This window comes from Canis lupus, chromosome 3 (genome assembly GCF_048164855.1).
Source record: "Canis lupus baileyi chromosome 3, mCanLup2.hap1, whole genome shotgun sequence".
NCBI classification, from domain to species: Eukaryota; Metazoa; Chordata; class Mammalia; order Carnivora; family Canidae; genus Canis; species Canis lupus.
Window position 1 is genome coordinate 45,447,373 of NC_132840.1, and position 13,406 is coordinate 45,460,778.

At 36.6% G+C, this 13,406-nt stretch overlaps 1 protein-coding gene and 1 long non-coding RNA gene across 40 annotated transcripts in view; one reads left to right on the forward strand and one right to left on the reverse strand.

The window, feature by feature from the left end:
• The window catches only part of MIER1 (MIER1 transcriptional regulator), a 58,327-nt gene extending 53,136 nt beyond the window's left edge, over window positions 1–5,191 (forward strand). For all 38 annotated transcript variants that reach the window (XM_072820696.1, XM_072820697.1, XM_072820701.1 and 35 more), the window contains one exon: window positions 2,214–5,191. In XM_072820696.1, the coding sequence (XP_072676797.1) occupies window positions 2,214–2,542 (329 nt within the window). In that variant the 3' untranslated portion in view covers window positions 2,543–5,191. The remainder of the gene's footprint in view (window positions 1–2,213) is intronic.
• Window positions 165–12,003, reverse strand: LOC140630466 (uncharacterized). Of its 2 annotated transcripts, XR_012028231.1 has the most exons (3): window positions 11,642–11,996; window positions 7,746–9,366; window positions 165–385 (listed from the first exon to the last, which is right to left on the reverse strand). It is a non-coding gene; the product is annotated as an uncharacterized lncRNA (long non-coding RNA). The 2 variants fall into 2 exon arrangements; XR_012028230.1 differs by lacking the exon at window positions 165–385 and having other exon boundaries at window positions 3,933–9,366; window positions 11,642–12,003.
• Between the last annotated feature and the right edge of the window lie 1,403 nt (window positions 12,004–13,406).

Consider the following 13,406-nt stretch of genomic DNA (forward strand, 5'->3'; position numbering starts at 1 on the left):
AAAGCCAAGAGTTGTAAAAATAATAATTGTAAATACCTATGGAACGAATGTACATAATACCAGCATACATATGTACTAACACAGAATACAAATTGGAAAGAATTCCTGTTGATATCACTAAAAACTTAAGTTGAATAAAAATAAACCATCAACAGTGACTTTCTTTTAATTAATTTATTCTTCTTGAGTAGCATCGATTTTCTTAATCAGTTGGGATGCTTGGATAGAATGTTCTTGTTAACTCTTAGACGGAAATGCCAGCCATTTCACATCAGAAGTACACAAAGCTGTAACACTTTTATCAGGAAAGTACTTTAAGCATTTGGTGGAAAGAAGTAGATAAGGGCATGGTTTTGTATAGTTTTCTCTCTGATAGCATAATAACCTTGAAGGATGCGAAAAGATAAAGCAGGTGTCAGGCTCTGCATTAATACAGTATGGAAACATTTCTATTTTTATCTCTGCAAGAAAGAAGCAAATGACATTCCATTATGTTTGAGGTTCGGGTAATGTTCTTATTTGAAATACAATGGACCAAAGATCACTGTGTTCATGAGTAACACCTAGTCAGAGAATTATTTTGATTTCTACTTTAATTAAAATAGTCTTCCTCAGTAAGACAGTGGCCAAGCAGAGAGTAATAAAGCCTTTCACTCCTCTTAAGGAGGAAAGTGGTGAATTAGAGATAAGCTCTGCACACCTACATTCTGATATAACAGTCAGTAGAGGGCCAGTGGAGAGCTAACCTCCCTGACAGAAACTAGAACAACACCACTGTGAACGATTATCCCCTGACCTTTGGTATCACACTGGCATTACTGGAATGAATATACTTTGTTCATTTGATGACCCTACTCTATTCCCTCACCACCTTCCCCTAAGAACAAGAGAAACAAACAGAGAGGGCCCAGCAGCCGTTTTCTGGTCTAAAGTAAGAAGCTAAGACTCTGAACTTAGGACTACAGGTAGAAGCTCAGGGAGGCATAGTTGTTTACTACTTTGGTCTTTTCCTGTTTGCTCATAACACCAGATTGTTTCTCTTTCTTTGTTTTCTTTTTTAACCATTTGATTAGAACGTGCAGTTAAACTAATAAGGTGTTAAATTACCTATAAATTATTCAGTAGCCCAGAAGCCATTCACCCAAGGTACCCACAGCCAAGATTCTTGGGTCTTTTCAAGGAAAGGAAGGAATTCTTCAGTGAAGTTTCTCTTTCATTAAGGAGCTTGGTATCTTGAAATCTTACTTTTTACCTTCTCCAGGGGTTTTTGGGCTTACTATAATAGTATCGCTCCTTCTGCATCATGATGCATAATCCCCCTGTGCATTTATGATTTGAGTGTACTTTTGAGTTGGGGGCATAGAATATTTTCTTTGACCAAAATGTAATATTTGAGGCTCATCCTTGATACCAAATATTGTTCTAATAATTAAAATTTACTTACCTCCAGTGGCACATTCTATATTTTACATTACATACCCAAAATGTCTACTCCATTTCCCAGTCAACTCTAACATGCCTTTTTTACTGTAACTTTTAGTAAATAATTCTTTCTTTTCTCACCTGTTTCGAAGGAATTTGTGTTTGCTTTTATCACTTTTAAATATATGTTTGGACAGTGCAAGCATTAATTTTTTTAACATTGTGGCCAATTATTTCAATCCATTTAGATAAATAAAATGTGTGATCTTTACCTGTAAAGCACAATACCCATGGATTTACTTAAAAATAAAAGTGATGTCATTTTATATGGCAATAGAAAACTCACGCTTCTATAGATGGTCATTTTTTTTTACATAGTTTTAGAAAGTTATAACCATTTTGCTAATTTGCCCACATCTTGGCTTTAATTCGGCTTATTTTAGACTCTTAGACTGAGTGCTTATTTGTTACATAACACCAACATGCTCCTAATATATGCCAGAATGTTAATTCTTTACATTTATTAACTTAATTTTCATAGCAACCATGTAAGTCCCTTATTATCCTCATTGTAATATGTGATGAAACTGAGGTACAACGAATGTAAATAACTTTTGCCCAAAGTGATGCAGTTACTCAGTAAATAGAACCAGGGTTCAGACCATAGGTATATATAGATTTGATACCTCTCATCATTGATGAAAAGCTTTTTTACAATAGCTGTTTTAGAATAGTTTACAGAGCTAACTTTTTAATACTAGCAGTTTCACTTAATGTTTCTTCCAATGTAGGGATGTCATCTAATGGACCAGGGGAAATGTTGAACAAAGAAGAAATCAAAGTTGAGGGGTTACATGTTAACGGACCAGCAGGTGGAAATAAGAGACCACTTCATGCAGATATGGATACTAATGGTTATGAAACAGACAACCTTACCACTGACCAAAAACTTGGCCATATGACTGCAAGAAATGAAAATGATTTTGATGAGAAAAGTGAGAGACCTGCCAAAAGGCGAAGGGTAAACAGCAATGGAAAAGAAAGTCCAGGTTCTTCAGAATTTTTCCAAGAAGCAATGTCACATGGAAAATTTGAAGAGCTTGAAAACACAGATGACTAAATCTTAAACTTATTTTACTTTCTTTGGAGTAAAATCTGGTGTGACTAAAATTTTCAGGGTTGATGGGTTACCTTAAAAAGTTGATTTCCTTGAAGCAGTTGGTTAAAATTTTGAAAATTTGAATTGAGTCCTAACTTTAGTAAATAAGATTTCATAATTCTGCCCTTTGTAGACTTTTTACTTTAAAAAGTGTAAAGACTTTGTTAAGGATATAACAAATAGTTTAGTAAATCTGAATGAACTACAGAAATATCTGTACCTTCTCATTTGCTGTATTAATCTTAAAAGGTCACTTACAGGTACTTTTTGCTTAGTTTGATGGCAGAGAAGAAAAAACCAAGTTCAAATTTCTGTTTGACACCAGTTTCTCTGAGTTTCTTGAAATGTCTTTATCTTTTATATGAGACATTTTTCTCTCCATACAAATTGAGTGTCATTATTAAGGAAACCCTTATGAATCCTGAAAGTTATGCTAGCATGATTTTTTTATATATAGAAGTTTAAAAATAAACCAAGTCAGGTTTGTATATGTAAAATTGTTGACATCAATGATGTCTTTCCATATTCTTATCTGGGCTTAAGAAATACATTCTGTATTTTTCCAGATTCTTTGTAGCCTTTGAAAGATTTTTACAGTACATATGTCTTGACTGAGCTGTCCTTTCTTAATACAAAAGCTTGTATAATTTTCTTAACTTGTACAGTTGGTAAACTTTTATGAGAGGAATTGATATTCTGAGTCTGTCAGCTTTCATTTTATTTTGCTAAGGTTTTTCTAATGAATTTTTAAGTGTTTGTGTAGTAACTAAGTCATGTTTCTTATACAGGTGGTAAAAGCATTCATAAAGGATTGTGAAAATTTGTTTTTTCAAATTTCTACTTAAGGACAAATAGTTTGAGAATTTTGAAATTAAGCATGATACCTAGATTGCATAGTTGTTTTGCGTTTGCTATAATTTTGAAAATTATTTTTGAAGCAAGACAAAAGTTTATTGTTGGCTTAAGTGCTTCAATATATCATGCTGACCAGAATCCTGTTCGGTTATTTTTATATGCATTATAAAATTTCCCATTTTTGCATTAACTAAACCGGGGAAAAGGTCAAGCAATATTTAGATATTGGCACACACAAGGAGTTGGCAGGAAACAATACTGATTTTATGAGGAAAAAGTGATGACGTGAGCGTATTTCCAAAATGAAAATAAGATGTAGGACCAGTGCTCTGTGTGATTACAGATAGGATCATCCATTTGCATAGCCTTGCAAGAGTGCCATTTTATTTTTAGTGCAAAATTCTTGTTAAAAATGTAGTTTTATACAGCTGATAGACCAACCTATATCCAAACTTTTATAAAAGATTATTAACTATTCTTGTTTTTTTCACACAGGCATACCCCAAATGCTTCTACTGATTCATTTTTAGCCATCAGTTCAAGAGCCAATGCCTTTTTAAAATAAATCTTCTGTGGTCTTGTTTTTAATGGCTCAACTGTTTCATGCAATTGAGTAAAGGTTTGCACTGAGAAGTTATGATTTAGGCCTTACCCTCATGAAGTATTACTATTATTAACATATGTTCAGACTGCTTCCTTCCACCAATGTGAACAACTCTTTTCCCCAAACAGTGTTAAAAAGCCACTTTACAACACTTGACTTCATATAGTGCACATTCACTGTTACATACCATATATGAGTAAATCAAAGTTTTGGGTGGAAGTGTTGAGAAGCTTGAATCTTTTGTTGTTTTTGTTTTACCTACAATATCAATTTATCCAGAATGGCAGCTTTAGCAGATGGTCACAATCCAGTTTCTGAATCAGTTTTTATTACATGAATCCAAAGTATCCTAGCTCCTAGTTCTTTGTCAAAGATGGTCTATCGAAGTGTTTCACATGAAGAGTGATGCTGTACTTTTTAAGTCGTTGCAGTAGAGACGCTATTTTCACCTTTTTTTAAAGATCCATTTTGTTTGCAGGTTTGTGAAGTTCTTGGAAACTAAAATTACAGGAACGTTTTTAGTAAATTCTCAGGCATGTTTGCAAATATGGCACATGTATACTTATTAGGAAATTTTACTTTTCTTAATCTTACCTTTTTAAAGTATGCCTAATGAAAGACATTCCACTATTACAATACATAATGCTCAGCTTTTTGTGAAGAATATTTAATTGTATTTTGTGTTTATGCAGGTATTTCACACAGTACTTTGTTCTTCATAATGCAGCCACTATAACTTGATAAGTCATTGCACTACTTTAAAACTTTTAGTAATATCATGAATTTAATTTGCTTTAAGATTTAGTACATTTCATAACTCTTGAACTCTTAACAAACTGCATTGGGAAAAGAAGCCTTTGTTAATAGTTTCCCCCACCCCATACCCACCCTCAGCAAAGCACTATCATTTTTATTTGAAATGGTATTCTGTTTTATAATGTGTTTTCAAATAGAGTTCAGAATCTGCAACTCAGTTCAACACAAATCTGTTGAGCTTTAAAAATGTATTTGAATATTTAAATAGGCATTAAAATTATGAATTAGATGTTTTTAAATTTATGCATAGTAGTTTTGCACTGTAAAATAATTCCCTTTTCCCATTCCCTGTCTGCCATTCTGAATATGCTTATTAAAATATTTTTTTAAACATACTTGTCTACATAATACTGTGTGGATGATTTTCATTAGGTTGATTCACTAGGTTTTAATTACAGATTTTGTTTGTATAATATACATTGGTCACAATGCAAATAAGTATAATCTGTGTTCCTTCTTCTCCTAGATACAGCATATGAACCAGTGTTTGAGTGGCTTCTGGTCCATTTGAGACCCCATCTTGTGTGATGTATTGTCTTTTTTTGTATTGTCTTCTTTCCTCCAAGGAGATCCTTTGGTCTGTGGACCTCTATTCACCCATTTCTCTTCCCCTAAACTATGTAATTACAAATTTTCCCCATCTTTTGTATTGCAATTCATATCACATAGTATTTTGCAAAAAGCTTTTGTCACAATAGTTACTTTTCTCTAAGTGAAAAATTAAGAGTGGGCACCCTTAATAAGTGAGATTTGGTGAATCTCCATAGGCAAGGTGTATGCTGATGACTCTAGAGGTATATAACTAACTGGCTTTATATATATATCACCACGAAGTACCAAAACAAAGTTTCCCATAAATAATTCATATTCATGAAAATTTCAAGTGTGGAAATCATATAATACGGAGAACAAGAATTTCCAAATTTTAAACCTTTTATTCTAAAAATGATGTTTTCTTTCTGTATTATATAATTCCAGATTAATTTTTATAATCATAAAATCAACTCTTTAACAATCAAAGTTATACTTTGCAAAATCTTAACAGAGTCATCCCCCCAAGTCATGGGTTGATGGAGTAGCATCATTTTCTAATATCAATTTTCCATAACCTCATTTATTATGTGCCCTTAGTATAGACGAAACATATTTTCACATCGGTAAGCACATGAGTTTTTCCTTTTCTGACCATGATTGTTGTTTTTTAATCTTCACTTGTTTTTATACTAGCGCCTACGATTTATTTAGGATGTATGATATACTTAAAATGTCATTTCGCTGGCTCTGAGTAAGAAATTTGAACACCATCTTAAAGGCTACCTATTCTGTGACATTGAAGAACTGCCACATAAACGAGCTGAACTCCCAATTCTCTGCAAATTGATGGTAAAGGCTTCCTCACATTTAAATGTCAGCGGTGAAAGTTTATATGTATCCTATTCAAATATTTGGGCCTATGCTTGTAGCATCTACTATGCTTGTGGCTTCAGAGACATGTAGCACGTTTTCTTCTTCAAAGAGATGGCATTAGCAGGTAAGGACTGTGGGTAAAAGTGTACACTTGGCACAGGGTGCCAAAAGGACAGAAGCAGTCACAAACTGAAGGAAACCATCTAGGCTTTGTGCCATAGAATTCTAGCTTTAAAATAAGATTTTCCTTGAGCTTTCATTTCGGTTAGAAATTAAGCAATATGAAATTAAGCAAAATGAAAGCAGTATGAAAGAGAAAAAGAAACAATTCCCCTAAGACCATTTAACTTTTAGTGCAGGACTGATTATAACGGTTATGGAGTATTTGGGACTCCTCCCTTTTCTCACTCACTGCCTAGTGAGTGCTACTGTCAGGGTAGGGAGTCTCCTGATTTCCTAAAGTTTGGCAAAAGTGAGCAAGGCCTAATGCAGATTTGGCCTGGTTATAAAATAAATTCACTTTTCTGCTGTTTTCATCATCGTTAACATGAATGGTTGACTGTAGATTGGGCTAAATGTGTTTTTCTGCACACTAGCTAGAACTTGCTTGTAGAGTTCAGGTAGTTCTAAAATACATAGTTTTGCTCTTTTGTCTCTGGAAAAATGGATTTTGGATTAATTTAAGGACTATACACTTAGAGTTTATTTTTATTATTTATTATTTTAATTTATTGTTTACTTTTATTTATCTATCTATCTATCTATTCATTCATTCATTCATTTAGAGGTGGGGAAGGCCAGAGGGAAAGGGAGAGAATCAGACCCAACACAGGGCTCTTATCTCAAGGACCCTGAGATCATGACCTTATCCAAAATCAAGAGTTGGACTGAGCCACCCACGTGCCCCTACACTTAAACCTTTTTGTTTTTAAGATTTTATTTATTCATTCATGAGAGAGAGAGAGAGAGAGAGGCAGAAACACAGGCAGGGGGAGAAGCAGGCTCCATGCAGGGAGCCTGACCTGGGACTGCATCCCAGGTCTCCAGGATCACACCCTGGGCTGAAGGCGGTGCTAAACCGCTGAGCCACCGGGCTGCCCTACACTTAAACTTTTCAAAGAGAATGAGGAGATCTGGACCCTGAAGTGGTTTTTCTCAGAATTGTAAGAGATCAAGCAGAGAGTGGCACCAGACTAACCTGAACCATAGTAAATTCCTGACCAGAAAGAAAAGATCTAGTCGAACTTGCTCCAAAAAGGGACATTTTAATAATTTACTACTTCGTGTCAGCAGTTGTGCTTTAGCTGAGTAAACATGGGAGATCTGTTCTGGCTAGGAGCTAATAGCGCTAGTCATTCTGAGTATGAATATTATTGTTAGTCTTCTCCTAACATGTATTTGTGGTTGGTGGAAGTTTATTTGGATGGCTGGTTATTTGAAACAGCCTGAATTATGAGCTTCATGAACTGCTTTGCCACATACCTCTCTATGTCACTGTCTGCCTTTGTCCTCCAGTGTTTATAGTAGGCATTTGCATTTAGGAACATAGTATAAACACCTGAACTGCCCATCTGTAAAAAGATAAAACTAAGTCAGTATCACAGGGTTGTGTTGGGATTTAAAAATCACACATTAAGAAAAAAAATCACATAAGAAATCTCTCTACAGAGCACTAGATAAAGATCCAGCAGTAGTAGTATACAGGTCTACAGTCCCTTATCCAAAATTCTTGTGGCCAGAATTGTTCAGATTTTAGAGAGGTACTATGTTTTAAAGAATATCCATATCCAGGTCTAGAACCTATGGTTAAAAACACCTGTCCACCATAAAATGTATTCATATTCACACACATTTCAGGTCAGCTGCTGCTGACAATTGAGTTTGCCAACAAATTCAAAAACCTTGGATTTCAGAATCACGAGCTTATAGCAGCCTTCAAATTTCGCTAGTGCTCACTAGCAGTTGATTCCAATTTCCTTTACTTTGCTATGTAACTGGCAAAGAGGCACGTAAATAGGGAACCAAACTAGCAAGGTGTGTTTTGGTATGTACAGCAGCTCCAGCTGAACTCTGCACTCTCTGCACCTTCTAAAGTGCTAACAAGTACTCTAAATGAAGCAACTGGTGAGAGGAGCCTGCCAAAATCCAGATGTGACCCTTTTGGAGCCTCCCAGGGTCCTCTCATTTTACAGAAGGGAAAACCTTAGGCCCAAAATGGAAAAATGACTTTTCCAACAAGACTCAGCTGCTTAGACAAAGTCCGATTCCTCTGTCCTTTTTCTTCATGGTACTTAATAGTTTATAATTCTGTACTTCTGGCTAGAGCCATGGCCAATCTGTCCTATGGCCATGGAAGTGAATCACTAGCCATCCTTTAGCCAACCCATCATTGTGGCTAGGCAAGTGGCTCTCATAAGGTGGCAGCTCTTTTTGGATTCATTTGGCTTGAACAGTTGGGGAAGAGGCATTCCCTCGAAAGGATCATGTGTTGGTCACAGAAGAATGTTAATTTGGCGGCTAAAACAAGCCTATTGTCAGTATTATATACTATTATTCACTGTGCTACACCCTCATCATAAACCAATCCTCACAACATTACAAATTATTACAAATGGGGAAATAGCTGTCTCGGTAAGTTGAAAGACTTACACTTTGCAATGATCTGCATTTGTTCACCTAGTTTCCTAAGTTAGATCTTTGCATTCACGGAAGATGTGTGTTGTAGTGCAGAAAGCATGTTATTTGCAAACAACTTGTTCTACCCTTTCCCCTCTCAAATCTGAGTTCTGGAAAGGAAAAAGTCCCCCATGTTGGACAGAAGCTGGTCAGCAGGCTCAGAATAGTTGGAATGCGAGTTCATTCTCTAGCAGGACGTCAGAGGAATGGTTGCACGGGATGTAAAACATGCTGGACTCCATGCATTGAGACCTTCCAGTAGTAGCAACCATCACAGTGTCGAAGTTTGGAATCTGCAGTGCCACCTGCCTTCAAAGGACACCTTGGAGATAGTCACTAAGGACTTAAGCAGTGACCATGAAGGACTGAAGATATTCCCTCTTCTGAAGAAGATTTCCTCTTCTATTTTCCAGGCACCATGCAATTCCTGGAAAATGTGGTTTAACCTTAGAGAAGGATTGGGATTGAATTTCCTGCTGGGTGGTGAGATGGGGACTCATCTAATTTGATTTAAAAGAAAAGTAATTTGACATTTCTTTCACACAGGAAGGCAAATTACATTCTGTAAAGCACATTTTTTTTTTTTCCACAATCACCACTGTTCAACAGTGGAATCTTTCTGTACCTGTTTCCTCACCTCTAAAATAAGAATAAAACTTAACTTTAAAGGACTGTTTAAAGGATTAAAATCCATCCATATGTAAGGTGCTAAGAAAAAATGCCTACCTAGCAGTAGCAAATGCTCAGTAAATTTTTTTATACTGTGGCTTAGTAAGTATTCTGTTTGCTATACTTCAAATACTACCTTTTTGGAAAACATTTGGAAACCTAACTTAAATACCCTTAAAATGTTCATCTTGGTCTCCTGGCATTCAGATGGTGGTCTTGAATATAACAGGCAAAAGAGAAAATCACCACAGCCTTACTTATAAACAAAAATGAGAAACTGATTTCATTATCACCTGTAAATCCTACCTTCTAAAATAATGTTTCTGTATTCTCTGCTTTCACAACTACACCGCAGGATCCCATCATTTCTCACCAGAATGTACAGCAATCTTCTACAGCTGATAAACTTATCTGTACAGTCCTGCCCTTTTTTTGACTCCCGTCTGACAGTAATCTGCACAGCATCCTCAGTGATCCTGTTAAGAGTGCAAATCTGATGTATAGTAGTTCCTCAATTTAGGCACACCAAGAGCCAGGGGGCCGAATCTGCCTGGCAACTCTTTTGTTCTCATTGAATGCCTTTAACAGGTACGTACCACAAGCCCTACCACTATGTATTGAATCACTGAGATTCACACTTTTTACCTGCCCAGCCCTTACCTGTAAGATTTGAATTTGTCAACTTCTGACCTACAATCCCAATACTGCAGCTGGCATGATCTTTCTAAAATGAAGATGAGGCCATATGTCGACCTTGCAATGCTTAAAAAATGTAGCCATTAATGAGCTACTCCTTGTCTAGAAGTGTTCATTCAGAAAATATTTACAGTGTAACCACAGTGTGCCTGCACTGTTTCTAGGTGCCAGGGACACTGCAGTGAACAGAACAGACCAACATCTGTGCCTTCATAAAGCTTAAATTTCATCAAAAGAGACAAGTGCTATAGAGATACAGCACAGGAGAGGAATAGGGACAATGGTGGGGTACAATTTCAGATAGGCTGGTCACAGAACACCCACAGAGATGAGGGCGTCTGCTCTAAAGACATTACAGGGGGATGCATTTCAGACATAAGCAGACACAGTGGCCGTGGAATGCTAGAAGGCTGTCTGTCCCCTCCAGTGGCTCCTCAGTTGAATACTAATTGTCCCTCAGGAATCAGCTTAAATGTCATTTCTCTTAGGAAAATTTTCCTACCATTCTCAGGAGGAAATGTATATTCCTCCTATACATCCTTCTGTGTCAGATAGTTTCATGATTCTGTTATCTTTTGTAGATCTTGTCCTCAAAAATACTCACTGGAAAAATTACCTGAAGGATAAACACACAGGATGAGGCATTCCTGAAGAAATTGTCCTAATATAGGGAGGTTATCTGGAATTCTTTGGGAAAAGATTTCAGAATTAAAATCCGCATTTAAATTTACAGCTGAGGGAAGCTGGAAAAATTCCTTTGACTAAGCCACTATTCGCACAATAGTAAAGTGTTGTAATATGAAAAGACATGATAAAGGCCTAACTCCATGAAAGAACACAGTAGACTCTCAATAAATAATTGCTTTTCATGCAAACTACTCTCCTTTATTCTTCCAATGGCAGCTGCTGCCACAAGAGGGCCCCATCAGTACAGCTGGAAAGGGTCTACCTTCTATTTAACCAGCGACCAGCTCCTGCCCAGAGCTTTAAGTCATGGTTGTTCGAACTCCAAATGAAGAATGGCATTCGACAGGCATGTACTGGTGATGAGCTTGGTCCCACCAAATCCATTACAAGCAGATGTGTCAAAACAAGAACCTAACGCGGCTGTAAAAAGCAAAGGTCTTTTGAGTCCGGCTGATTGGGATTTGAATGTGAGTTTCACAACCACACTGGACAATTTACTGACTCAGCTTCATCTGTTAAATATAATTTTGCCAGGTCTCTGCTAGGGGCTGGGTGCCAGCCCGTGAAGTCAGCCTAACCTAACGGACGGATGAACAATTAACGTGATGAGAGCTGTAGGGAAGTCCTGGGCATACCCAGGAACTGCTCACCTGCTACAGATACACGAAGGCACCAGTTCTGTGCTTTGGTCCTCTCAGCAGTGCCTCTCATGCATTGGTCCCCAGTAATGACAGCCCTGTGCATGGAAGCCAAGGTGAGCCAAGAAACCAGCAGGGGGCTGAATGAAACCATGCATCTGACAAGTTAGAAAGTCAAATTCTGAGAGGGTTTTTAAAACTTAAACAAACATGCCTTAAAAAGCAGTCTCTTCAACAAATGGTGTCAGTAAAACTACATGCAAAAAATGGAGTTTGACCCTTATACCATATACAAAAATAAAAAATGGATAGAAGACTTAAATGCAAGACATAAAATTACAAAACTCTTAGAAGAAAACATAGGGGAAAAACTTAATGACAATGGATTTGGCCATTATCTCTTGGATATAACACCAAAAGCATAGTCAACAAAAGCAAAAACAATGAAATTGTACTACATCAAAATTTAAAACTGCACCAAAGAACACAAGCATGAACAGGCAAACTACAGAGTAGAAGAAAATATCTGCAAGTGATGTATTTTATCAGGGGTTGAAATTCAGAACATATAAAAAAAAATCAACAAAAAAATCCAACCAAAAAATGGACTTGAATAGACATTTCTCCAAAGAAACTATATAAATGGCCAACATGCATATGAAAAGTTGCTCAACACCATTAACCGTGAGGAAAATACAAATCAAAACCACCGTATGATCACCTCACACCCACTAGGGCTGGCTACTTTCAGTAAAACTAAGTGTGAAGAAATTGGGGCCCTTGTGCACATTGGTTGGAATGTAAAATGGCAAAACCACAATAGAAAACAGTATGGCAGTTCCCCCCCAAAATAAAAATAGAATGACTAGATGATCCTGCAATTTCAAAAGAATTGAAATCATCTTTGTACTCCTCAATATACATTTTGTGTCCCCCACAAATTTTTCTGTTAAAACCCTAATCCATTGGAGATGAGCCTTTGGGAGGTAATAAGGGTGGCCCCTCATAATAGGATTAGTGCCCTTATCTATAAGAGGCAAGATAAAACTTCCTCTCTGCTCTCCACCAGGTGAGGATGAGAGAAGACACGTATCCCACAAACCAAGAACTGGGTTCTTACCAGAGGCCAGATCTGCCAGCACCTTGATCTTGAACTGGCCAGCCTCTAGAACTCTAAGAATAAACGTTTGTTGTTTAAGCCACCCATTCTATGGTAATTTGTCACAGCAAACTGACTAAAACACCAGGTTTCTGCAGTATTTACAATGCCAAGGGTGGAAACAGTACAGTGTCCATCAACAGGTGAATGGATAAATAAAATGTCCTATATACATACAATGGAATATTATTCAGCCTTAAAAAGGAAAAACATAACATACTACAACATGGATGGACCTCAAGGATGTTATGTTATTTGAAATAAGCCGGAAGCAAAAGAACAAATACTATATGATTTCACTTATATGAAGTTATCTAGAGTAGTCAAATTCATAGAATGTAGAATGGTGGTTCCCAGGGGCTGGAAGGAAGAGGGAAATGGGGAGCTGTTTAATGGGCATGGGTTTCAGTTTTGCAAGATATAAAAGTTGTGGAGACTGGTTCTACAACAATGTGAATATACTTAATACTTCTGAACTATATACTTAAAAATGGTTAAGATGGTAAGTTTTATATTATAGGTTATTTTGCCACAGCTTGTTTTAAAGCCTTAATGTACTCCTCATTCTGTTGAGCTTGCCTGTACCAAAATGTCTCTCTTGATGAACACTGTGTTATT